This window comes from Hippoglossus hippoglossus, chromosome 11 (assembly GCF_009819705.1).
Source record: "Hippoglossus hippoglossus isolate fHipHip1 chromosome 11, fHipHip1.pri, whole genome shotgun sequence".
NCBI lineage: Eukaryota > Metazoa > Chordata > Actinopteri > Pleuronectiformes > Pleuronectidae > Hippoglossus > Hippoglossus hippoglossus.
Genome location: NC_047161.1, coordinates 14,250,982 through 14,278,112, shown reverse-complemented (window position 1 = coordinate 14,278,112; position 27,131 = coordinate 14,250,982). Strand labels below are relative to the sequence as shown.

Sequence of the window (27,131 nt, the reverse complement as noted above, 5' to 3'; positions counted from 1 at the left end):
TAATATTATGCAAGATATGTAATGTTGGGCCAGAAATGCGAGGGGACAATGACTATCATGGGGCATGTTAATCACTTGTAACAGCTGGTACTTTTATAACAATGAAGGACTCATGTGGTTCCCCTGGATCAGTGGACACTGGTTCGCGGAATGATCCCCTGAAATGGCACAGGGCTGACTGACAGCGCTTTGCCATCATGTTTCACAAAAGACACACAGCTGCTGGGCAGAGCCAAGAGACCCGAGCAAATAGAGGTCACATAGAGAACCTTTTTCTCGTCAATGAAGAGGATAAAACCCCTGAGCGGCGCCATTATGGATTTCAGAACTCACTGACTCCGTGGGGAGCGAAAGGATATATGTTGACACACTTCAGCGGGAACACCTTCGGGGACATGTGAATAGGAGCGCTTTTAGTTCAATGATTTCTGCTAATCCGGAACAAATTATAGGCTGAAAAGGGATTCAGACGTGGATAGAGTTTCCTCTCCATTTGAGCTGTAGCTTGGGCTACGTCCATACTACTACATTTTTATTTTCAAATGTTTTGGCTCCATATCAGTTTAAATCCCCGTCCATATACTAACACTAACTGAAAATGATATCACTGGGCCACATGGAGACATTTGGTCATTAGTTGCAGAAAGAGCAAGGCTACAAATGAGATTGCTTGAATAATAGCTTGTCTCCTACACATGGAAACAGTTGTATTATTGTAAAATACAGAATCTAACAGGGTCAGCGACGCTTGTAATTGATTATCCATGTTGCGTTCTACACTGTTGGCCCGAGGCTGATGCCGGCTGCTTTCTTCCGGGAGAGGGTCATGTTATAGCAGCCTGACGAATCAGTGAAGGCTATTCATGACCAAAAAAAAAACAATCAGCAAGAAGTTGTGTCTACGTCAATTGTTTCCAAACATCTCCGGTTCTGCCCGTCCAAGTTTAAACCCTAATTGAAAATGGGACCATCAGCGTTTCCAGACTTTGCAGATCTAGCGGCTCTCAACTTAGTGTGGACAGCAGGTATATCTGAACCAGAGTTAATACATTTTCAAACTTCTGTATGTAGCCCTAAAAACTGTGAGGATAATTAATTTAAAAGTTAGATTTAGCTCTCTACCATCAGGGGCAGGGTTAGGGCTGTTTGGCAATGACAATCTATGATAATATTATCATCTCGGTGCATCTCAGCCCTGTAGGTGTTATTCCAGGGTAGATAGACATACCGTAGCAGCTTGCCAGCCCAGTGGGACGGACAAGTACTTGCTCGGTCAAGGGGAGACATCCCACTTCCAAGAGACCCAGTTTCCTCGCCCCTCCTGGGATTCTCCTTCTCCATTTACAGCAGAGCCGAACGGCGACGCTGCTGAGTCACTCAGTGGAATTCTCCCGTCTTTTGCTCAGTCACACTGTTTTCCCTGCAGGATGTAAAAGTATAACCAAGGATAAATGTGGTACATTGTGGAGCCAGTGGGTGGGGGGGGGGGGGGGGTGCTGCAGAGGGATACCCATCACAAGATTTAGTCTCGATGCAGCCTAAAAGCTCTCAACTGTAGACTATCAAAGCACTCAAGGACACTGCTTTTAGATTAAAAAAAAAGCCTTAAATCACACCAGGGGTGGTGGTGATTGAAAAGTCTGTCAGTTGCAAACTAAGTAATATTTTTAAACTCATACAGGGTAGAAATTTATCATCCAGAAGTGGTTGGGCCATAAATGAAGTGCTAATTGCCTGTGAAGACTCATCAACTACATTGCTTTTTAGATTAAGTTTTGTTGGTGAGGTGAACTGCTTGGGTCAAGCACATATAACAGTTCATTAACTTTAAAGCTCAATGCGGTGTTTCGTTTAAAAATTGTGTGTTTACTTGTTTGTATTAACCTTAAGTGTGTGTTTGCTATTGATTTCCTGCTTTACCGAGCACAGGGAAATGTAGAAATATAATTATAGCATCAAGTAATGTGGTTAAGACAATGACAAGGTTTCAAACTTTTCAACTTTTCCAAGTCAGCTGCATTAGCCAATTCAATTTATTCTCACTTGCTGTTATTTGTTTTAATTATATATTTTCTGCAGTAATCAACTGCGGTGATCCTGGAGTGCCAGCCAATGGGGTGAGGGTAGGGAACGACTTCACGTACAACCTAACAGTCAGTTTCCAGTGCTCTCCTGGTTTCACCATGGACGCCGACCGGGCCTCCACTCTCATCTGCACCAAGGATCGCACCTGGAACGGCACTAAACCACAATGCAAAGGTAAAGCTGTGTAGAGTTTTAGCTGCAAATGGATGGTACTGATGTTGTTATTGTTACAACAGTAATTTTCCATTGCGCTTATACTTACGAGGATTGGAATCCATGACACCATTTATAATAATATGAATGCAGTGTACATCTGCCGCGCTGCAGTGGTCGATAATCGATTTCTCTTTTTCTTCTTTCTTTTATTGTATTTCCCTTGGTTTGTTTTTCTGTTAAAGATGATACTTGCCATTTTGTGAACCTTTTGTTTTCTGAATTACAAGTGGGTTGTCCCTGTGGGCTGGGGTGCAAGCAAGGGAAATCTGTGATCTGGGTTGTGAAGTAATTCTTTCAAAATTAAAAAAGTTGTGTGTACTACTTTTCTATATATATATAAAAAACTAATTTGCTTTATTTTCTATATAATGTGTTGTTAAAATAATATGACTTAATTTTCCTGCAATGCCTCTGCATCTCTTTGTAGCGATCGTCTGCGGCGCACCTCCCACCATCCCCAACGGACAGGTCGTGGGTACAGATTTCATCTGGGGCTCCAGCATCAGCTACGCCTGCAACCAAGGTTACCAGCTGTCCCTGCCCACCGTGTTAACATGCCAGGGCACCGGCAACTGGAGCGGGGAGAAGCCGCAGTGCTTCCGTAAGTGTCATTGATTGGTACAGTATGTCGGCCTGCAGTATGTATGCGTGACGTTCGATTCACATATGTTTCTCTCTCCTGCATCTTTGCAGCTGTGTTCTGTGGAGACCCAGGGATGCCAGCCCAGGGGAGGAGAGAGGACCGAGGATTCACCTACCTCTCCTCCGTCTCCTTCTCCTGCTACCCGCCTCTTGTCCTGGTGGGCTCTACCAGGAGATACTGCCAGTATGACGGCACATGGAGTGGCACACAACCCTCTTGCATAGGTAAGCTCGTCGTCTGTGCCTCCATTTACGGTGAGACTAACATGCTGAATTTGTCAGAATACGTTAGTGTAATAGCCAAAGCCATTAGATACAAAACGGATAACGGCTGTTGCTGACATCAGTGTTTATGGCCTCTATAAGCAGAACAAGTATTGTATGTGTACAACACAATTAGCACCACCACCCATTAGCTTGCTTAAATTCTGACCCCTTATGTTCTCCCCAGCGTTTCGCAATCAAGAAAATAACGCATGCAGAAACTATTTAACCCAGCAAACAAGATTTAATGATTTATCCGTCTAATTAATTAAAACAGCTCAGAACACTGCTTTCAGAATGACTGCCGGTTCAGCCAGATCTTTATTTTCCATGGCGACATGATGCGGTGTCGCACGAGGGCCCAGTTTCACCAAACTTGCCTGGAACACGCAAACTGCCATTTGCAATATGAGACCGATCCCTTCTCCTGTGCATTTTAACATGTTTCACCGATGAATGTGCATGAGCAGGCAAAAACTCCGTAGAGCTCACAGAATCATCTGCAATGTCCTAGTTGCAAAACGAAACGTTACTTTGCTACCATTTGTGAATTCTATGGAAGAAGTGCTTGTAAGACACTTTTGTGAAACTGGCACCCGTATTGAATTTCATACTTCCATCTTGGCCCTCTGTAACATAATATTAAAGAGTAATATCATTTGTGAAGCACTCTCCGCCGAAGCACTGAAGGAAATCTCGCTGCGTCGACAAAAACACCAAAGCACATCGAATAAAATGCACCGTTTCAGCCCTTAGGTCCGTTGCGGTATCCAGGGGTTAAAGTGAGGAAGGTGTAAAATATGCAAACATGAAAACCTTTGACCCGATAATAGTTAGTTTAAACATTAATTTATTATAGCCTCGGGTCACTGATAAGTTCTCCGCTTAAATGCATCATTTATCAGCAATTTGGTTTAGAAACTGATGGAAAACTATAACTCCTGACACGTGGGAAAGGTTCGAGATTTAATCAATTAAAATAGAACTCTTGCACAACCTCTTATTAGCTTTACATTCCCTTGTTTGGGCTCTCGATTCAAACATGACTGCACTAAGGCTGAGTGAGACCCCTTGAGAAATAAGAAATGTTATATTTCATCCTGACCCCCAGGTCTTGGTAACTAGCATATAATGAGCATGGTGTATATGTTCAGCTTTATTGTCACGATTAGGAATTTGAAGCTTCCTTGATCGTCCTCCCAACGCAACGTAGGCTGCAAAGGAAATGAGACCCAGTGAGAATTTAATATTAACTTTGAGGTGGTGAATATAATACATTTGTTGTTGTGGGGGAAATTATGTCACGATTATGCGGCTGTGTGGACTGATAAGGCCTGAGAGCTTGGCATTGTGTTATAAGCCTCTCGGAGCAGGGACTCAGTGTAGGTTCAGATCACCAATAAAAGACTTTGTAGGATTTGTGAATGTGACTGTGTGTGTATATATATGTCCACTTGTATAGGTCCTGTGTGTGTGTGTGTGTGTGTGTGTGTGTGTGTGTGTGTGTGTGTGTGTGTGTGTGTGTGTGTGTGTGTGTGTCTGTGTGTTTGGTAATTTATGGCCTGTACTCTCAGTGTTTCACACGAGACCTGGGAAAATTCCCACGCAATGTCTCCAAGGTGATATATATCGCAGGTGATATGTGTAATAAATGGGACTTGCTTTAACATGGTAGTCGATGCAGTTATTTAAGAAGTGTGTGTGTGTGTGTGTGTGTGTGTGTGTGTGTGTGTGTGTGTGTGTGTGTGTGTTTCAGATCCCACGCACACTACCTGTGGAGACCCTAGCGCTCCTCTCTTTGGAAATCAGAACAACAGTCAAGGCTACCAGGTGTGAATATGTGGTATTTTCCTTTATCACTGTACCTTACAATTGCCCGTGTTGACTGTAGGTTTATATTATTGACCTCTCACATGATTGACTTCTCCTTTGATCAGAGGGCGTTAAACTTTCTAAACATATATACAACATAAATGTCACGACGTGGAGACATATCGAATGGTTGACTCTAAGTAATCATCATTTTTATTTTATGCGGCATTATGAGCCATGTTCAATCCATAAATGTAGATATTTGTCTTTATAAATGTGGTAATAAATGTGATTTCAAAACCAGCATTACTATATTTATCAATTAACTGTTATATGATTTAATTTACAGCTAAAAAAAAACACATCATATAACAATATACTAATATAATATTACCTCAGCTCCAAAAGTCGAGGTCATATGTTTCCTTTGAATCAGTGCGATAATGACGTGATCATTAATCTGCCGTGTGTGTGCATAATCAGCTTGCACTAGATTTGTCCATTGTCCACATCCTCCTGCGTTTCCTCTTACAGATCAGCAGCACTGTGTTCTTCAGCTGCAGGAAGGGCTACTTACTGCAGGGCTCCATTTCCCGCACATGTCTGCCCAACCTCACCTGGAGTGGTTTTCAACCCGAGTGCATCGGTAAGAATGGAATATGCTCATATTGCAAAAAAGACTATACAGTGCATAAAGCAGAGTGGGAGACAAAGCCTTGAGCCAAAGTTTGCATTACTCAAAGTCTGACACCAACGTATCCCGTGTCTTGTTCTTGACCCCACGTCTTCACCTAGGAGCTCTTTTTCACTTTATCTCTTCCACTGCATTTGTTCTCTTTTGTTTTGTACGCCTCTGATCCCTCTCCCCCGGCTCATCTCCTCATCCCAACTTTAACCTGTTTCCCTAAGATCCCGCTCTCTTCTTCTTTGGTCTCTTTAATCCGTTTCTCCCCCTCGTTCTCTCTCCTCTCCAGCCCACCACTGCAGCCAACCAGAGCTGCCGGCCCAGTCTGATGTGAGAGCCATTGAGCTGCCATCTCTTGGCTACACGCTCATCTATACATGTCAGCCTGGTTTCTACTTGGCCGGAGGATCAGAGCACAGGACCTGCAGGTCTGATGGGAGCTGGACAGGGAAACAACCTCTGTGTGCAGGTACAGACGTGGTTCTGTTCCATCTATAGGGGAGCATGGGGATAATATTTGATATTAAGAATGTAAATATGTGTATACATGCATTTGTTACTGCTTTTGCTGCTGCTCATTTCAATAATAGTATTAACATTACTAGAGTGAATACCAACACGTAGGTTGGATTTAGGCCATTGGAGCTAAATTGTCAGAAAGTGAGATTAAAGCCAGGCAAAAATCCAGGAGATTTTACTTAAATGCACAACAGAGCTGGATGACAGGCCAGTCGGCATGGGAATGGCGTGATGGTGGAGACTGGTGGAGATTAGCTGGTTATGGAGATGTGTCTGACCTGCTGGCGTGGTAACACAAGCACAAACATACAGGCAGAAACACACACCACAGAAGTGTGCACACCCAGTTTCCCAGGGAAGCACCTGTATTAAAAATCTAAAACATCTCACCTCTTGTTTATAAAGTGCAGTTTCTATTAGCTGCTTTTATTGAAACCACTGGGATCTTGACTGGTGCCCAATTCAGTGGTGCCTCAGGTTGGGAAATTGGGGGTTCAGCTAATGTTGATGAATAGCTCTGTTAACACTTGCTTATTCTGAGACACATGCCAGGGTAGAATGGCTCATCCATCACACAATTACACAGCATGGACACACACACACACACTCAGAGCTACACACACATACAAGACTTGAAACATTAACAAGGGGGCAAAACCTGATTAGACCAATGCATCCCATTGATTAGGTTAGCAGAAGTACCTCTTATAAATGGCGAAGCGGTGTTAACAAGGTCTAGCAGACAAATGGACTGCCATTAAGACACCCCTAAGCATTGGCCTAAATACATATAGGGAAAAAATATAGTCATCGACACACAATTATCTCGGGTAGACGAATGCTAATGGCTTAAAGAGAAATGTAGAGGGTGATGTCTATGCCATTAAGTGAAAGGCAAGAAAGAGTACTGGCCTTAACACGTATGGGACATTAACGGTGCCTGTGGGTGCAGTGATGGAGGGGCAGCTCAAAAGACTGGCAGCTAATAAAGTGGAAGGCTGGAGGAGTGTGTGCGTTTGTGTCTGTATACTTTCTTTCAAGGTGATGTTTGTGCTCAAACTACCATCAGTGTCCCCCGTCCTTGGTGCAGTGGTGTGTAAAGCCCTCTTAACACTGCATGTCCGTGTGGGTGTTACCGTTTACTCAGCGATGTAGACCCGCGGCCCCCCCTGTGAGTTGTAAGGCATTATTAAAGCACTTCCCCTTGAAGCTACAAAACTGTGTCTCCAACTTAGCTGTGGTCCTGCAGGGACACCTGGGCAAGACCTGTCCCAGGTACGCCTCACTCCACCGGGGTTATTTGGTGCGGAGGTAGACAGAAAGTACTTTAGGTGGTGGAGTCCTTCCGCTGCTGTGTTTAAAAAGTTTAAACACACTGCACCTGTTAAAAGGATAAATAGTTGAAGTATTGTCTTTGGTTAATGTTGCGTTATTGTCCCCTGCAGCTGATAACCGCCCAAGTGGTAAGAGCCCAGTGGGGACAGTACAGGAGCCACCCTCCAAATTACCAGGTGAGACAGGTCCTTTTTCATTTTAAAATGTTTGCTCTGGCAATTTTCGTTTCAAAAAGAATTTAATATCACTAAACTTGAATTGGTTTGTATTGATCTCTATTACAGTATGTAATGATAGTAAATTATTGCTGTTATATGTAGTACTTATTCTGTGTCACTGATTAATTCCTCCTCTGATCTTAAATATATTCAAATCAGCAAAACAGACCTCCCTCCCTGGTTCACAGTTTAGTGGAAGTCAGTTTTTGATCAATGTCCATGGGTCGTTTTAAGAAATGAAAATATTTTTTAGAATATATCTTAGAATTTTAGTAAATGCTTGCACTTTGCTACACCTCTCCCCCTTCTTTAAGTCCCTGGTGGAGTATTTGCGAAGAACTCTCTGTGGAGGGGATCCTACGAGTACCTCGGGAAGAAGCAGCCGGCCATGCTCAGCATAACTGCCTTCGAGCCCTTTAGCAACCGCGTTAACGGGACACTCATCGACCACAGCGGAGTGGAACTCAAACTGGCAGGTGGGTTTTTCCTAAAGTTACAGTCAACCCCTTCAAAAAACACCTCTCGCACATTCACACACTCTGCGTGACTCTTCTCCGTTTGTATTAGACATCATTCTCACATGAGAGCCCCCCCTGTTTCGCCTTTTATCCAAACAGACTTCTGTCAGACACATTCAAGTGAGGACAAGGAGTGAATGTGCTCCCTGCATGGAGCTGATCATTGCCGCTGTTACAGAGCAGCAGACATTTTATTTTTTCCCCCCCCGTGGCATAATCATTGTGCAGCTGTGATCATTAAGACAGAATTTGCAACGGAAACGGCTTGGACACTTCACTCCGCTGTACCTGGGTGCCATCAATCTTCATTATGGTGTATTTAAACTTACTTTCTACGGGCTACAAACTGAGTGCCACACTCTCTACTGAAAGTAATGTTGCTGATTCAGGCTTATAGATTGTTGATGTGCGTGCACCTGTAAAAAATGTCACGTTACTTTATTGTAAATTTTAACATCACGTTTGTTCACACCTAATTTTAACAAAACAGTTTTTTATGCATTAAACGCAGGTCTCAGTTTCCAAAACCCCTTAAAAGCACATCAGCCAGGGTGGACGGGTGACATGTTGCCAAATTACCATGAATATGGGCACTGTAGCTTAATTTTAGTCAGTTCTATATACACTATCTTTCCGTAAATAGTCACTAGTGCACTAAATTCACTGCTGAAAATAGTCCCCAACAAATGCAGAGGTGTGTTCTCAAAGTTTATAATTGTCTTCTGTCAAAGTGCCATCAAAGATTTGTAATTGTTAACAAAAGTTGCCACGACAGACACAGTAGTGTGTGAGCTCCAGTCAAGTCGACAAAAGGGCGGTTACACACAAGGAGGAGTGAACACAACATTCCAAGTGTCTGTAGGATGTTTAGGCAACAATGGGTTAAAAGCTTGAGAAGAAGTGAGAAGAACTTCCATCCGTCCACATCCCTTGTTTCCTAAATGACTCTGGCTTATCCAGATGTTGACTTTATGGTTAGGTGAGGTCACAGGTAAGGTTTCATGCAGATGTTTTTTTTTTTATGTAGACCCTGGCTGGACATATATACCCTCCACCACTCCAACTTTCCTGCCGCTGCCTTGTAGTCACATGGGGGGGATTTAATCTGCTTCTCTACCCAGCAGACGCACAGTTTCTTCGAAAATTATTCTTGGTTTTACAGATCCTGACTGACTGATTAGTGATTTCAAGATAGAAGTGCTTCAGTGTAATTGTATAGTCTCCGTTGCTATGTAGGCATCAATCAGCTTCACTTTCAGAGAACTTATTATCTGTGGAAATGTCGTCAGCTGACAGTTACTGATGACAATTCTTGACCTGTCTTGTAAGTCAGTAAAGAGTCAGTAAAGTCCCTAATGCTAGCGATTTAAGAGTGATTTAAGAGTGAATCAAGCCATCTGGCTGCTTCACAGAGTTCCTGAGTACAATGATGGTTTCTTAAAATGCTTTTAGTTCACAAATGTTGTCTTTTATCTTCATGTCAGACTTCTGCCTCCATTTTGTACAAACAATCATGAACTGTGAAAATTTGTCTCAGACTCGAATGTTCTATCTCTGACAAAATTGAATACATCGAGTTCCTTATGGAGGCGATGGAAAAGGTTCTACTGCATGATGAAGGTTAAAACTAGACAATAAGAGACAGTTGAGGTACTTTAATACTGTGCTAGGACAGTGTTTGCTCTCAGCATGCATGTGAGAGGAAATGGACGTTTACATAGAGTAGCTCTCAAACACACACACACACACACACACACACACACACACACACACACACACACACCACGTGAGACATTAATCCTGAGGCGCTATAGACTTGTTTCTTTCCTCCTATGTACACGGAACACATAGAAAGTATTCAGGATCTGTGAAAGAGACGTCCTGGAGTTTACATGTCCAGTGACCATGACCAACAGATCAGTAAGGATAGATGGAACATTAACAAGTGATGTATGGACATGACCAGGAAAAGAAAGCATACATTGATAGTCGAAGAGAAATCTCATTTATATATGTTGTATTTTGAGTCTTGTCAATAAATATAAAGACGCTTAAAATTGTATTAAATTCTTTTCACTTCAACAGCAATCAGCTAATTATGTTATTTCCCCAACCTTTTCCATCCAACTGTCGCTATATCACATAAAACTCTTCAGGTCCAAGCGAGAACGTGCTTCACATTAATTGAATAACACCAGCAAGGAGTGCTACACACTAAATGAGCAATTTAAACACTGTGAAACACAATCAAAACATGTGGATTCAAAGGAGACGCTAATTAATTTGTACGGTGCATTTCAACAAGTCATTTCAAAGTGTTTTAGATAAAATATGAAAGGCATCACGACAAATTGTAAAAGCATAAACATAACACTATACAAGAAGAATCATTTAAACAGAAATTAAAGAGTTACATTGAGAATCAAAAATATGAAATATTTATTTTATCATAATATATAATTATATTAATATATAATCAGATATGAAAGATTGAAAGAGAAATTAGTATTTATTTGATTCAAATAGAATCAAACAGTACAATGTACACGGTGAGACGAAAGCCAGTGTGAATAAATGGGCGTCCAGTTGTTTTTGAAAGGCTTCAATAGATACTGCACACTGGAAATCAATGGGGAGAGTATTCCACAATGTTCTTCTTCAAAAGTACCACCACCTTAAGTTTTTAATCAGGTACGTGGGACGACCACTGATCCCTGGTCATTGTGACTGTTGCTCCTAAACCACTGTCATGCTGTTTGCTGTTGCAGGTACATATAAGAAGGAGGAGGCTCAGCTGCTGCTGCAGATCCACCAGATCCGAGGCCCCGTGGAGATCTTCGTCAACAAGTTCAAAATAGACAACTGGGCCCTGGACGGACATGTAAGTGCAAGTTCAGAGTCGGGCTCAATACAGCATCTCTCTTTTGTAGCTGCAGCGATGTTACATCACACACACACAGACACACACATACACACACACACACAAAAACACGTGAATATTTTGTGAAATATGCACAAGCACACATACACCTTGTCACTCTGGGGAGATGGAGGGCCCACCAAGAGTTTTCTCTTTAATTAAAATGTCACTTAAATCATTGCCTGGTAATCAGTACTCGACAGACATCCCCCTCCCCCTCCCCCTCCCCCTCCACTCCTCTCTCCCGTATTATGCCCCAACCTCCGGCACCTCCAGTGAGCACACACTCCATATATAATTAAGAAAGCAGGTCACAGTTTGTGTATGAACATGCGACTGTGTGTGTGTGTGAGTGTGTGGTTTTTTATGCGCGTGTTTTACATTCACGCCTGTCTTGTGCGAAGTGGAGCATTCCTCTTGTGTAAAAGTGTGTGTGTGTGTGTGTGTGCGTGCAGTCAGTGCGGCTGAGTGTGTTGATGTTTGTGCTCTTGAGCAGAAAAAGGTGTCATATTAAATGTCAGCCATAAGAGCACCTCTCAGCTCCTTTGACATGATATTTCATTTTTCTGCATGCGCCGGCTTCTGACACTCGGATGATACGCTCCTTTGTAAAGCCTGGATGTGACACATGAAGTGTCTGTCTTCCATTCCTCTCTCTCCCCAGGTGTCCTACATCCCCTCATCCAACTCCTTTGTGTACCAGGGATTTGTCAGAGGCAAAAGCTTTGGCCAGTTTGGTCTCCAGAGGCTGGGTGAGTGAACTCTTCATTTTAACTCCACCTCAATCAGAAAGGAAACTCTCAACCCCTCAGTCAGCTCAGAGCCATGTTTCGGCTTTACAGTGCATGAACTAGACAACACACACAGCTGCACCAGTGGTGGACAGTAACTAAGTACATTTACTTGAATACTGTACTTATATTGGTAATTATACACCTCTCTACTTCTACTCCACTACATCTAAGAGGGAAGTATTGTGCTTTTCACTATATTTGTAGGACAACCTAAGATACTTTTCAGATGACACATCTGGAGATACATGGTTTACATGTATCTCCAGATGTGTTGATGTGAAGAATGAGGTGTTAATTCATGTGTCAACACAAATTTTGTGTGAGCTGGATAATGCATCATCACAAAGCAGAAAGCCGGCTGTGTTTCTGAGCTCATGTTTACTTTTCAGAGATACGTGGTTCACACCGACTCATTATCATCTTATATATTGAACTAGCCAACAGTAAATAAAGTGAGTTCAACCTCTAACATCTACAGAGACATCTACGGCAGTAAAATGCAACAATCCATTTTATTGATATGCTTTTACTTAAGAATGGGCTTGAAATTTTGACTTTTACTTTTACTGAATACTTCTTCCACCACTGAGCTGCAAGAATCTCTTACTAGCCAAGTATCCAGTTATTTTTGAGTGTTTGAATGGTTGTATAAAAGGTAAAATATTCCCCAAAGTTATTTCTATTTCTATTTTCTATGATACTTTAAAGAGTTTTGGTTTGTGTAGCAAAGAGCCCGAATAACAAATAAGGTGTAACTGTGCCAATACTTTTCACTGAATGAAGAATCCTTGAGCAGAGCAGCAATTGCTTTCACAGCATGTGATCTGCGGTGTTGGATTTGTCATTCATTTACTTTTGCAAATGCGAGAAGACGTCTGGAGGATGTGAATCCAGCGTAAAGAGGCAAACACAGCTCCCAAGCAGGATTAATAATCATAAAACGACACCCACACGCACGGCACAGCTCTTTGTGCTGATTCTCATATCAAGTGACCACACGTCACGCTGCTTTGACACAGTAAATATCCGTTCTTGTCCTTCTCTGCTTCCTTCTGCAACTTGACCTATGCTAAGCCGCAGCTATCGGTATATTCTGCTTTATGTTCATGACTTAGAAATCCCACCCACGTCATCCTCCTTCGCTGTGATTACTCTTCTTATTGCTACAGTATGTAAACAGCAAATCTGTACATCCTGACTCCATGGATCCGGACTCCTAGGGCGCGTGTGTGTGCCCTGTTTTCCCCACGGTTACTTAACAAGGCACACGTGGAGGAGAGATATAGCATGTGTAAGATTATAGATGCATGTGTTGATGCACTTTTTCATTGCTGCATAAAAATGCTGTAATTAAAGCTTAATTATAAAAAAAATACGATGGGAGGTTTGTACCTATTCTTAAATGATTGTTGCCATGGCAGGTCACACCACGGGTTTACTGCTGCCACCCACTGTTACACTCCAGTTAAATAGGTCAATGGTAGCCTATGTATGAAGAGATGAAACATGTATTTGATGGGACACATTAATGCAAATTACTTGTGGCCCCTGACTTAGAATAATGCTACATCCACCACTGACTAGGCATCACGTCTCTTCCACCTCACAAGCGGTTTTAGACTTTTTGGATAAACCTCCTCAAGTTAGCCTTCATCCCACTTCTCAGTGCAGAGCAATCTGATGTGCATTAACTTAAACACATTAGTTGTGGTTCATTAAGAAACATAATTTTTTCAAGTAGTCTCGACAGCCTGTACACGTGGAGAACTATGTGTCTGAGACATGTGGCTAAACTTAAAATGCAGCTGAGAGCCTCCATGGTCAGATTCCCTCCCTCGTACTGGTACATTTATCCCAAATTATCAAATCAAGCTAATAAGTTAAATGGATAATGCTGATTTGGCTGTCTTCTTTCTGCTGATGCGAGTGATGGAGGCAGATTTCAAAATCAGCTTTTAAAAAGCAAAGCCGCGGTTGCAGTAGCGTCGCTGCAAACACAGATCCGATCCGAGCAGGAATTCTTGAACTGAGCATGAAGGTATGCGCTGCTAACATCAATTATTATGTTTGTACAGCAAGAAGGCTGCGTGAAAGTGGATGTGAAAATCTAGTGTGATGAGAAAGGTACTTGAACAGCAGGTGCAGAACCCCCCCACCCACACTGGCCTCACAAGGCCCCACCACCACCACCACACTGCACACTGATTGAGCCAACAGCTCTTTATTAAAACACAGGACCGGGGCCGGTGCCAGGGTAACGGATATGAGTGTGGGAGGTGGGCTGATCGTCTTGGAAACAACCCTCCTCAATTTGCAGAGGTTTTTTCGTGTTTTGTTTAACTCTGCGCTGGTGCGATTGCGAGCCGTGAGTGTGTTTGTGCATCTGTGCTGTGTGCTGGAGCTCATCCGGCGGGGGGGCTGATTGGCAAACGCCCGCAAAAACCCACTAATTGAATTCCGTCTTGTTTGTCACTCGTGCTTTATTGGAGCATTTTTGGCACTCTGTGGCAAACAGGTGGACTGTCACTCCTCCGCCGTCGCTGCTGCTGCCGCCGCAGAGACATACCTCCATGAATTGGAGAGTGAATCTGAAATGAGTTAATAGCTGTTGGCTCTGGATGCCAGTAATTAGGAGTCATTGTTCGGATAATGGAATTCGAAGGGAGGGAAATTAAAATAAAGCACGGAAAGAAATGTTTAAACAAACTGGTAAAACTCTTTAACGAATGGAGTTTTTTACTTTTACTATTTGTCTTGAACTGTTATCAGGTCAAGTTCTCTGCACTTTCACTTTTGTGAACTTTGTGTTTTGGTCTTAGTGTTGTATTATTTATAGGGTATTTATACTGTACTATATCTGCAGTCATTTCCTACTGAAGTAAAGGCTTAATGTCTTATCTCTTTTTCTTGCAGAGAATTTAGATCCCAGCAGAGAAAACCCAGGCTACAACTTTGCCTCCAACAGCAGTTCAGTGGCGGCAGCCATCCTAGTGCCTTTTATAGCTATGATCATTGCAGGCTTCGCTCTGTACCTCTACAAACACAGGTAAGCATCACAGCGTTGGAGTTTTCACACTGCGACATCATGGGCCAGCAACGTTATGACATCAGTGCTGATGCTACTAGTTCAGCAATTCTTCCGAAATCCAAATAGTTTTGAGTCAAGGGTTACATCACCTCTGTAAAGAACCAACATTTTTGCTTGATTTCTTTCTTTCTTACTTTTGCATTCGCCCTTCAAGATATATTCACCTGATATGGATGTTTTGCATGAGGCACATAATGATCCCAATGAGGAAATCATTATCTGTGACTCCTATACAGGCAGATTAAAGTAGTTGGTTTAAGTTAGAATAATAGATTGAAATAGTAATGAGTGAGTCAGTCAGTGCTTCCCTTGTGTGAACAATAGACTTTATCTAAAGTCATCTATGTCACCCCCCGGTGGTTGGCAACATAATAGTTCATCAACTCTGACCCCTCCGTGTTAGCAGATGGGACATGAACAAAAAAAAAGAAAAAGAAAACGTTTTCTTCAAGATGTTTCTGTCATTTTAGGTAGTTCTTATCACATTAATGTTTTTTTCCCAGTAAGTAATAGTTGCTTATTTCTTATATTTGTCCCATTTCCGTTGTAATGTGCAAGATGCGCAAGATGGTGGCACCTGTGCCCAGGATATTCTGGCTTCATTTTTTTTTACAAAGGGAGGAAAAAAGTGACACGTGTCCATCTTTTCGTCCTGTAAAAACAGTCCATCATATTGTGACACATATTGTATCTCCGCTGTACATATTTCAAATTTGTTGTCCTACGCTGACGTGAACACAACTCATCTGTGGATTATGTGGATTCATTTCATTGTAGAAGAAGACCCAAAGTCCCCTTCAACGGTTACGTGGGCCATGAGAACACTAATGGACGAGCTACGTTCGAGAACCCCATGTACGACCGCAACATCCAACCCACGGACATCTTGGCCAGTGAGACAGAGTTCACCGTCAGCACAGTGTGCACAGCTGTATAGCAACCGCTTCCTCCAGAGGTAAAAATCACACATCACTCAGACATCTGTGGGTACAGGGAACAACTGAGATCCTCAGGCGTCTTTAGATCCACATGTCAATGACAGTAGGTGAGGTTATCAAGCGAGACACTGTTTCTCAGAAACAAACTAAAACTTTTTTGCAATCCCTCAACAATCTTCTGCAGATAAGGAAACGGAATCTGATTTCTCGATCTGCAGTTCCCTTTGATCCATATCTCTTGTAAAAAGGACCCGTTTAGTTTGTTTATACTGTATTGGGAAAGATAGAATATGTATAATTTATTTTAACACTGTTGAGAGTATCGCATTAATGCTTTTATCTTCCCTCTGTGTGATTTCTTTCATCTTTATCGTCTCCATTACTTCGGTTTTGCTTACCTTTTTTTTTCCCCCTTTTGTCTATTTTCCATGTACATTACTCTTTTCCTTCATCCTCCCCTGTGACCCATGTCTTCTCCAACACCCGCGTCCTGTGTTAGATCTTTTCATTCATCCTTGATTCACCTAGGGGAGGAGAGGTGCACCACATCTTCGCCTGCCTGCCAACAGAGGACATCCATCGTTCCGCGAGCAGAGGGAAAGACAAAGATTACTTTATTCGCTGAAAAACATTCAAGAACCATCTCTAGTGGCGAAGGCTCTGACTCGCAGGAAGTTGGAAGAAAAAAAAAAAAAGGGAAAAACCATGTGAAGCCAACAGCAACTGTAACAAATGCCAAGAGCAAAATGCTTCTTTTTTTTGGTAACTTTTACATGGTTTCTCGATCGTTTTTTTCCGTATTTTAAGGAAACGCTTCCACCGGAAACTGCAGCCGCCAGGAGTCCCTGCTGGAAGCAAAGCTGTGATGACCTTTCTCACCGCCCTCCGCCTAAACCCAAAGGGAATTTAATGGTCAACTTTGAGTCAAGAAATTGACCAGTAGCTAACAGAGATCTCTGTGCAAGTGAACTGTGAGGCAGTCGTTGGCCCGTGCGAGTCAGAAAGAGACAGTCTGGACTGTTTGGATTCATGCATCTCTGTTTTCCATTGGCTTTATTTTTGCTTTCTTTTTTTTATGCGCTGCTTGCTTTCTGTGATCAGTACTTGGGAACCCTGTCTCCCCCCCCCCACACACACACACACACACACAACTGTCTGCTCCCAGAGGTTGTTGAGAGGTTTCCACGGAGGCTCCAGGTCTCTGGCTGAGGATGAATAAAAAATTCAGTGAGTTTCAAAGGCCATGTTGAAGATACACCACGTTCTGTCATTACTTCTCAAGCCTGACTCATCCTTTTTTTTTTTTTTTTTGGAAGCAGGGATGAAATTCTGTTTGCTGAGGCAGCTGTGTCCAGAGCGGGGGTTAAAAGGTAGCCAGGGCTGCTGACAAGAGCACTTAGTGAGAATTTGTAGAGAGAATTTACGTGTATATGAGAGGAAGAGTGTGCGTGTGTGTGTGTGTGTGTGTGTGTGTGTGTATTTCTGCACATGTGGCTGCAGTCTGTCCCAAAATATCTCCTGTCTGCTGCCCCAAAGATTCAACCAGACACGTCAGATCATTTGATAAAACCTCTTCTGTTTTTTTCTTCCTGTATTTGTCACTTTACTTTAAGAAATGCAAAGATGTGGGTTTTAGGAGCTTCACTCTCATGTCTCCCTGGATGCTCTGGACACCAGTCAATGAAAAACCTATCTGAGGACAGTGTACAGATTCTGCAAGAGATCAAAACCCGAAGGCTCCTTCGGCCTCTTGCTTCAACATGCATCCTCCTCCTCCTCCTCTCGGTGTGTGGTGATCGTTCACCAAGAGGTAATGTTGTCAGATTTGCTTCACAGGCATCTGGTAAAAACCGCCCACTGTCGCTCTGAGGAGAGAAAAGACATCAGTCGGGTCCGAGCAGGAAATTCAATGGATAAACAAATGTCTTGGGACCACGTCATACCTGACTCTCTTGTTTTTTGGCTTCATTTCCAAAAGTCAGACTTCCAAGTCTGATGTCAAGTTGACGTTTCTTTTCCTCCCGGATCCACCGCTTCACATGTTCCTCCGGCTTCAAGGTACACGCTTGTGTGTCTCTGAGATCAAGATGCAGAGAGCGAGCTGCCTAAACTTGGGCCTCGGGAAAACAAAAGATCAAACGAGCGGTCATCATCCCGACTCCTGTTTTCCTGGAGGCGTCTGAGTGTGAAGAATGAAGGAATCAGTGATGTTTTCCCCGTGGATTACATTCAGATCTTTCTTTTTCCTCCCAAGTTAACTCCTGACAGCTCCAGCCCTTTGAAAAAAAAGAGTGATGTGGCTTTGTTTTGTCTTTGCTCATCAGGAAAATGATGCGGAGGGCTTCATCAGAGCTGTGACAGCAGGGAGGCCGCTGCCGCACTGATTACCACCCATGCATTTAGCTGGAAATGATTATATGATGTATATGCCTCTAATGCTAACACTCCTTAAATCTATGGCAAATGGGAAGTGATGTAAAGAAAATAGTGTTTTGAAAGAGCCACACAGGAGGGAGCGGGATCACACTAGTATTCCAACAAAATGGCAGGACTCTATCTTGGCTGGTGAATGACACCCGTATTGTGTGTGTGTGTGTGTGTGTGTGTGTGTGTGTGTGTGTGTGTGTGTGTGTGTGTGTGTGTGTGTGTGTGTGAGTGTGAGAGTGTGTGTGTGTGAGTGTGAGAGTATGTGTGTGTGAAGGAAGGAAGCCCACTGGATTTCAAACACGCTGCTCCCAGCTATTTACCACTTTCCCATACCTGTGTATCCTGTGGATGCTGAGTGGGGTGAATAGTGCTCGAATTTCACTGCAGCAAATTGAGACATTACATGCAATTTCCTTTAATTTAGCTGTGCTTCATTGTCGAACCCCATACCGAAAACAGAATTCATCTTTCCATTACCGCTGACGGGACAGCACCTCAATTACGTGATGTCTGCCTCCCAAAATAGCAGTCTACTTCCCAGACTGCTCCATTTACCATGTACTCTTTGCCATATATGTGTATGCATATATACATATATCTATATATATAAAGATATAAATGTCTTTCCCAGTCAAAATCAACCTCCACAGCACCTGTTTTTTTAATGAAGTCCTCACAATCACCCACAGTACATGATTTCTCTCAGAATTTCAACAAATGAAACAAATCACTCTATTGTTCCTTCAATCAGTTCCGCCGTGGGTCGGTAATTGCTTTTACATTTTTATTACTTTTAAAGCTCTCGCTTATCTCGACACTACAGATAGAATATTGCCACTTGCCCGCTCCGGTCGTGAATTGATGGGAAAGGAAACGATTGAATTACCCTGGAGATTTCACGGAGGAGAGAGGAACAGTTGCACTCATTCGTCTTGAAGGCGCCGGTGCTCAGTTCTCAGTGTTTAAGCGCCTGTTGCCCTGTGCGGTTTTTTTATTTTTTTTTGTCTTAATTCTGAAATTGCTCCAGATATTTGCGCAGAATGAGTAATCTTCATTAAATTCCAGTCCCTGTCGGTTAAGGCCACTTCTGGATGGTCTTTCTCCGGAAATTGTTTAACACACATTATGCAACACTTTCAACAAACTGCGTTAAATATTAAACAAACAAATGCGATGGTGGCCTCTTCTCCTAGATAATAGTGATTCTATCCGATTAAACACTGGATTGGACAAACACGATTCACGCAACTTTGATTGTTCTTCATAAACAAGGGCTCAGGCTGAGAGAGTTCAGAAATTGTTTTTAAATAGTCGGATTCATACACCGTTCTTGTTTTTGTAGCTCCTCCAGTCTCCAGTAAGCACTTTACATTCATTATAGTGCCTTGGTACAACCCCATGATGTAATGAACCAGCACCAGTGGCTCTTTTTTGTTTGTTTGTTTTTTTAAAGAATTCATCAATTCGATATGACGATTGGAGAGAAGTGGTTTTGCCTGCTCCACCAGTCTGACCCTGACACACTGTTCATCGACTTGAATAAACTTGGCGCTCTTTGCACTGGTGTTTTTGATCTTACATGCAGGAAAAGTTGGCTTCTATTTAGAGTAACGATTCATTTTTGTCCCACCCCTTTTATTATTTAGCTTTTCCGTCATGAGCAGCGTGCTTATTAGCGCTTTATTTTGGTGTGCAGGGATCCATGTCTTGGATTCTATGTGCTTTGCTACATGTTTGGCCTTGTGCTTGTGTCGTGTTTGTTAAAAAAATTTCCCAGTTTTAACCAAAGAAAATCATCTAAATTCAACCCGATTAATATTAGGCAAAATAACAGAATTAAGATTAAGAATTGATTCAGTTCCATTAGTGAGGCACAATTTTAATAGGGACAGAGACATTTTCTAAAATCCCTGCTGGTGATTCTGCAGGGGATGGTTTTCACCTAATGGGCCGATAGAAACTTTTTTTTGAACCTATCTGGGTTAATCCAGAGAGTTCTCAAGAGAAAGTCCAGTCCTGTGTAAATGGAGATCAGTGAGTTCTGGATGGAGCCGCGCTGTAAGAGCTGGGGGACGGTCTTTCTTGATAGCATGCGGCCCCGGCTACTTCCCGGTTCTCTTTGCATATTTTAAGAGCGAAACTCCGCTCATCCTAAGTTCATTTCCGTTATCAGCCCGACGCAGCTCGGGAGTTCTCTCCTGCTCACCATCTCTTCTATAATGAAACGCATCACGGCTACGGCCTTTTTTGAGTTTCCAGCGAGTTCACTGAATTTCCTCACAGTCGGGGGAAATACTTCCAGGTTCTTTCTGCAGCTGCAGCTCTCACTTGCATCGCACATTTACCGAAAACCAGAGAAATGCATCAGTCATGCTGTTTTGACATATTCTGCATCAACTGTCATTTACAATCTTCCTTTTTTGTTTTGTCATTGTCACCGCTTATCGACGGCAGCATCACAGCCACGCTTCTCTGTGTTTTTCAGGCCCATTCAATGTAATTTGCCACCACTATTCTGCCCATTTCAGTGTGTCTAGTGGACTTAACCACGAGGAGGGGCGGGGTGTATTTTCAAAGGCTGCGGGGCTTAGAGGAATTTTATTCTATAAATGGAAAGGATTGGTATGATTTGTCGCCGGAGTTATTGCTGGAAAAAAACCACTGAATGTATTTCATTTCACTGAGTGCATCAGAATTTATCTATCTATACCGTGTTCAATATCTGTCAACTGCTCCCCTGTTTGTGTGCAGTAATGGAGAAAAAAAAAAATGGCAGTATGTGTCATCCTTGGAAATAAAAACAGAATGTCCAATTTATCTATAGTGTATAACATAGCAAACATATTTACAGAGAGCTGCTTTTTATTACCAGAGACTTTTACATTCCTGTGTGTTTGTCATGGTAACGACGATATTGCAAGGTCCCGAGTTTTCGTCTTTTTTTTTTTTTTTCTTTCTCATGATATTATTTCATGCCAGTCCGGTAGGTCTCCACTACGCGAGGCTGAAAGGCATGACAGCCCATTGCGCCGACGCAAGATCAACATGGCCCTTAAACGCCTCAATAAACCCACGAAACAGTAACAGGCAGTGATGGAGTGTCATTCTCTTGCTGTACACCAAAAGGGATACGTGTAAAGGAAATGGACAAGCGTGGACGTGAGCAGACTGTGTTACTACAGAGAGCAACTACGGAGGGAGAGTGTGACTCTGAGAAAAAGAGAATATGTTAACGAATTAAAACCTTTTTTGTACAGAGATATATTTTTATGAAAATACATTTGTAATATAAAAAGAAAAAAATGGATCGACATATATGTAAATGTTTTTCTTTTTCATTATTGTAGTACAAATGCTAGTGGGGAGTATATGGAAAAACTATATATATATATAAATATATATATATAAATATATACAAAGAAAAATAGAAACAAGGCTTTTTGTATATGTAAAAAAGTTTGTAAATAAAAGTTTACATACATACTGTACATATGTAAGACCCACCATGGCTTGTCTGCAATATATAAAATGTATTTTATCCGTCTGTATATGATGCTTTGCATTGTGTCTAAGCTTATTCTACTTTCTTGAACTTGAAACTTATTTTGAAGGTTTTGGAATAAAATATAAAACCTACTTTCAATTGTGGGGGATTTTATTGAACACAGTTTTTTTTTTTTCACTCTTTCAACTAACAACATAGACAAACAACCATTCACTTTCACATTCACACCTACAGACAATTTAGAGTCTCCAGTTACCCGAGCCCCAATCTGCATGTCTTTGGACTGTGGGAGGAAGCCAGGGAGAAGTACACAGGGAGAAAAGGCAAAATCTCAGTAATGAGGACGACAATGCTAACATTCTCCGTATGTAAGTCCCGATACCATTGTAACGCAGTTCTTGTTTTCAAGATGGCTTTTGACTGACACCCCGTTTGACCAGTGAGTAGCTTGAATGTCCTATGCACAGGGTTCAATAGCCAATGAGTCTGTGTTGAGAGGAAGGATCTCATCCTGTTTGTATCAAGACCAAGCCATCTGTGGATGACTGATATATTTGTATAGCTAATGAGGAGATATATTGATTAACATGGTAGATTTAAGGCCCAGAGAGAAACCCTGTAAATAAGGGCTTTAGAATCGATTTCTGTTTTTAGAAAATAGAAAGAAAGAAAATGTTCCATAAATCAGGCTCGTCCAAACCCCTATAAGTTCCACTGAAGTGGTGATTTCTGGCTCATTGAAGTATAGTCTTATTCATTTGGTGTAAATCATATAAGATAAAAGACGTCTGTTGATATTGTCCTTCAGGTTGAGATCATAGGCTGTGGCCTCTCAGTGTAAATCCTGTATGAAGGTTGGGGTGACGGGGCTCCAAGACTTTCTCTCTGCACCTGTTGTCAGGCACTTGCACAGAATCAACAGGAAAACAAATCAGATGCAAACAAATCAGACAACACTGCACTACGGTAATTTAAGATATTAATAAGCATAGAAGGTCTTAATTGGATCCTATGTCAAACTTTATTTAAACAAATGTGCTTTTGATTCATCATATTAGAAAAGGGATCAGAACCATAGTCATAATATCATCATATATCATATACATATATAAGCACATATATTTACAGCTGTTTATTTGAGCAAATATTTTTATTTTAAAAGAGAACAGCAGGGGACAAGACATTAGATTTTAAAAACTTTAAATCTCAGCAGTTACCTTATTAATAATGCACCACTGATCTCAACTTTATAGTCACAAAAACTTTTTGGACCTCTTTGTAGTTCTTCATTTAATGTTTTGTATATTGTGACAGTGCAGACATGAAAGTACGCCTCCAAACGTTCCCTCAGTTGTCACTTTTTTTGCGGCTGCACAGATGATAATGATGATGACAGCAGAAAATGCCTCGCAGTCCTTATATCTGTTTTTTGAAGTACTCATGACCTGCTGGGAAAATGCCCTAATCTCAGCTTTTATACAGATATAGAAAAGTGTAACATCTGACAAAGAGGTTGATATTTGCTCATAAAAAAAACTGCTTTAATAAGTGAAACACATAAAGCACCACATAAGGAAGGGTTGTCTTTACCTTCACATGTCATTCTTGCACAAAAACGTCTTTTGATTAACAACATGTTGTTCATATCAGTAGAGAAGTCAATATCATGCAAAGTGTTTAAATTATAAATTGGTGGTTCAAATGAGTGAGTGTATATAGTGTGTATACTGTGTACACACTGTGTATGTACTGCATGTGCTGCATGTCCCACAATAATTAATCAAACTGACCTGCAAGACTGTTTTTCCTCACAGCACGAGTCTTATGGCCTTCTGTCCATAAGACTGGACTTTATAAAAACAATACACAACCTCAGTTTTTGTGTCCCAAATCAATATATATCATTAACTGAATGCCTTGCTCTACTTTAAGACTGACTAATATACAGATTGCCTGGCCTTCTCGTGACAAAATGGATGTGAGCCTAAAGCTGCCGACGTAAAATAGCAAATGTGGCCCAAATGTCCCAATCAAAGGTTTCGTATTTTTTGGGCAAGCTTGTGATGCTCTATGCAAGGTGTAATCTGGATATGAATCTATTATGGCCCATGTGATAAATAGTGAATATGGCCCAAACAGCTCAAAACAAAGTCGGGGCCACCTTTGGTTGACATAGGGTATTGCTATGGCTTACTGCAGATTTGACTAATCTTGGCTGAAGCAATCGGGGGAGACGATACAGATCAGAAAAAGCTGTTGATTTCATTTCCATGATTGCCTCCTCATCGGGTTAGAATCTGATTCTGCTCAAATGCACTGCGTAATGGTTGATCCTCATGTGAGTTCATTTGAAAGATCGACTGGAGTGCTGTGGTGGGGATCCACTCTTGGGTTTCCCGTAAAGTTGCGTCTCACTGATAATTCTCTTTATGTGCATCATCGCGTCTGTTGAATTTCAGTCCTCTGATCAGTTGGCGCTTCCCGTGACATCGCTCCCATGAGCCGACGAGATAACATGCTAATTCAGCCCAACTACATTCTGACTGACATACACCCACTAGGAGGCAGTCATTGGAACGCCAGTCATCAAATCATCAACATCTGTTTTTACCGTGCCGCACAAACACTTCCCTCAGGCCTTTTAACAGCAATGGGAGAAGATCTGAGGGAGAGGAATGGGAGAGAAATGGAGAAAAATATTTTCATGGGTCCTCAGAGTTTCTTTGATTGTTTACGTGGCGACAATTAGCTGCGTCGCTTTCATCACCGTGCAGAGTCTGACACATCACACTGACAGCTATACACTCCGCCGTGTTGCCGGAGACGACAGCTGCCAATTACCCAGGTGTCCGGCAGCCATGTTCCTTTTTGTTGCTCTTTTTAATAAGGGGGGGCTCGTGGCGCTGTACTGAAAAGCAAGACTCATTGCAAAGATCGTTTGGGACTCAGCAGGTCCCCAACTCAATTTAAAATATATGAGCTGTTTACTTGAATTCCTCTCAGAGGCTGTGTGTGGTTTTGAGAAATTAAAGATTGAGTCTTTACAGCTTTAGCAGGCTGAGAGTGTTCAATCAGATGTGAACGTAACTTCTTGTTGAAACTGCTTTTGCACTGAGAGTTCTGTCCCCACTGTAAATGGCCACAAAAACACTAAATTAGACAATTAATAAACCTTATCACAATGTGTTGGCCTATTTGGTTTCTTTCTTTAATTATTTTCCCTGTGCTTGTCGTGGGTCAGGCAGCGGCATCACTTTGGGATCAGTCCACTCAATTTCCCGCTGCCACTTGTTTCACTGTGTCAAGCTGGGATTTTCGAGGAGACATCAAAGCACAAAGACATCACACATCCACCCCCCAGTGTGCCGGCCTGTGCCTTGGCTAATATCAGGCAATCCACCCTGTGCTGTCCCAGAAGACATTGGACCAAGGATGAAGGGATTGACTGATGAGAGGAAATTTGTATTTGCTCTGTCAGTTGAATTTGTCCGAGGGCGGCTGGCTTGCTTGCTGCAGCTGATACACCGTGGGAATTCTAACCTGCAGCAATTATAAATAAATATCGGAGAGAAATCTGAGATTCATGTGGTTAACAGGAGTTTGAAGGCAGAAAGGATTCAAATCTGAGATTGTTTTATTCATTTAATGAAATTTATCAATATAAAACACATATGAGCCAGCTGAAGTTGCAACCTTTTGTGGGCGAAATAATAATGTGCATTAACAATAATCTCCTCTTCTCTTCTTTATAACAAATAATACATTGATTTAATTGATAAAGAGAGCAGAGAAAAAAAGGCAGGTAACTTAGAAGTAGAGAAACCTTCTCATTATCTAAAACAATGAATGAGTAAAACGAAAATCCGAGCACAATGATAACAGTCAACAGTGGGTCTCTATACACCACCATCTTTGGCTCATAACAATAGGACAATAATGAATTTGGAAGTGTCTTCACTGAGTGGCGTAATGAGATAGAGATACCCGAGATGTGGGTGTGGAAGAAGACTTAGATCAGCTCTTAATCTCTTTTTCAATCTTCTTTTGTCACTCTCAGTCTTTAATTTTCCCATTTATTCAACTTGAAACGTTGAATAAATGGGAAAATTTCTGAATGTGATATGACTAACTTGGAATGTTTATTTGCTGTTATGGCACTCGATACATGACAGTGAAAGGCAGTCGCAGAAATGGCCTATTACAGTTTCACGGATGGTAAGAAGGTGACTGCAAACAATGACAGGTACATTTGTGCTGTTCTAAGTTTTGAGTTTTTTCTTGAAAACTATCAGGCGGGTGTGAGCTGAAAGCTAAGCCTCAAAATGTCACAGACTTTAAAGTGCAACAATCATCATGTTACGGAAATGTAATAAATGACCATGTGAAAGACATTGATTAAAGTGATGATTTGGGTTCACAGAACTTTGTAGCCCGGTTCAGCTTGAGGTCTTTGATCTTGTGTCCTTCCTGGTGTGGTTTTCTCTCACTGCTCCCGTAATGTCATATCTAGGCCTTACTGTTTTCAGTGAAAATGCTGGAAAAAACCCCACTGTGCACTGCCAAGCACCAAACTCAAAACTGTTAGTTCAAGAACCAGGGGTTTCCACAGGGAGTTGGTTGAAACCAAAACCAGAGCTAAAATGGATTTAACATTGTCTCCATATGACTGATAATGTTGCTCTGTAACTTTTTGATTAATTCATAAGCAAACATTACATTTTGGTGGATGGGGCCGGTCCGGGCCAGTTGATGTGGCTACGTTGTGTTACCAGCTTGTTTCCGCTGCCTCCAAGTGGCCAAAAAATTGAGTTATCTGTTGCTGGCCTAAATGCCACTGCTTTCTCAACACTTAACCCTCAAGATATCACATGGACTTCAGTTCTTCAGAGATGTCACACCTCTATTCAAGAGGGGTATAGATTGATGTTTCTGTGAGAGGTAACATGTTGCAATATTTACTCCAATTGTATTATACATGTCAAGTTGAGCTTAGTGGTTGTAATAATGTCAATTAAACATTTTCCATCTTCAGATAAGTCTCATCTGTCAACTAGCTGCTGGTTTCTGCAAAATATGACCAAAAGAAAATGTTTGGAGACTCTTTATCCTACCTGTACAGAAACAATGAGCAGAAAGAGGATGAGGAAATAAATACAATAATAAAA

General features: G+C 41.8%; 1 protein-coding gene across 1 annotated transcript in view; it reads left to right on the top strand.

Moving 5' to 3' along the window:
* Nucleotides 1-16,729, top strand: part of csmd2 (CUB and Sushi multiple domains 2) — a 242,841-nt gene extending 226,112 nt beyond the window's left edge. Inside the window, exons 60-72 of the mRNA XM_034599719.1 lie at nucleotides 2,080-2,259; nucleotides 2,729-2,902; nucleotides 2,995-3,168; nucleotides 4,964-5,037; nucleotides 5,554-5,665; nucleotides 5,994-6,173; nucleotides 7,669-7,734; nucleotides 8,091-8,252; nucleotides 11,063-11,175; nucleotides 11,879-11,966; nucleotides 14,922-15,054; nucleotides 15,874-16,051; nucleotides 16,534-16,729. Of these exons, the coding sequence (XP_034455610.1) occupies nucleotides 2,080-2,259; nucleotides 2,729-2,902; nucleotides 2,995-3,168; nucleotides 4,964-5,037; nucleotides 5,554-5,665; nucleotides 5,994-6,173; nucleotides 7,669-7,734; nucleotides 8,091-8,252; nucleotides 11,063-11,175; nucleotides 11,879-11,966; nucleotides 14,922-15,054; nucleotides 15,874-16,033 (1,616 nt within the window). The 3' untranslated portion in view covers nucleotides 16,034-16,051; nucleotides 16,534-16,729. The remainder of the gene's footprint in view (nucleotides 1-2,079; nucleotides 2,260-2,728; nucleotides 2,903-2,994; nucleotides 3,169-4,963; nucleotides 5,038-5,553; nucleotides 5,666-5,993; nucleotides 6,174-7,668; nucleotides 7,735-8,090; nucleotides 8,253-11,062; nucleotides 11,176-11,878; nucleotides 11,967-14,921; nucleotides 15,055-15,873; nucleotides 16,052-16,533) is intronic.
* Nucleotides 16,730-27,131: the final 10,402 nt, after the last annotated feature.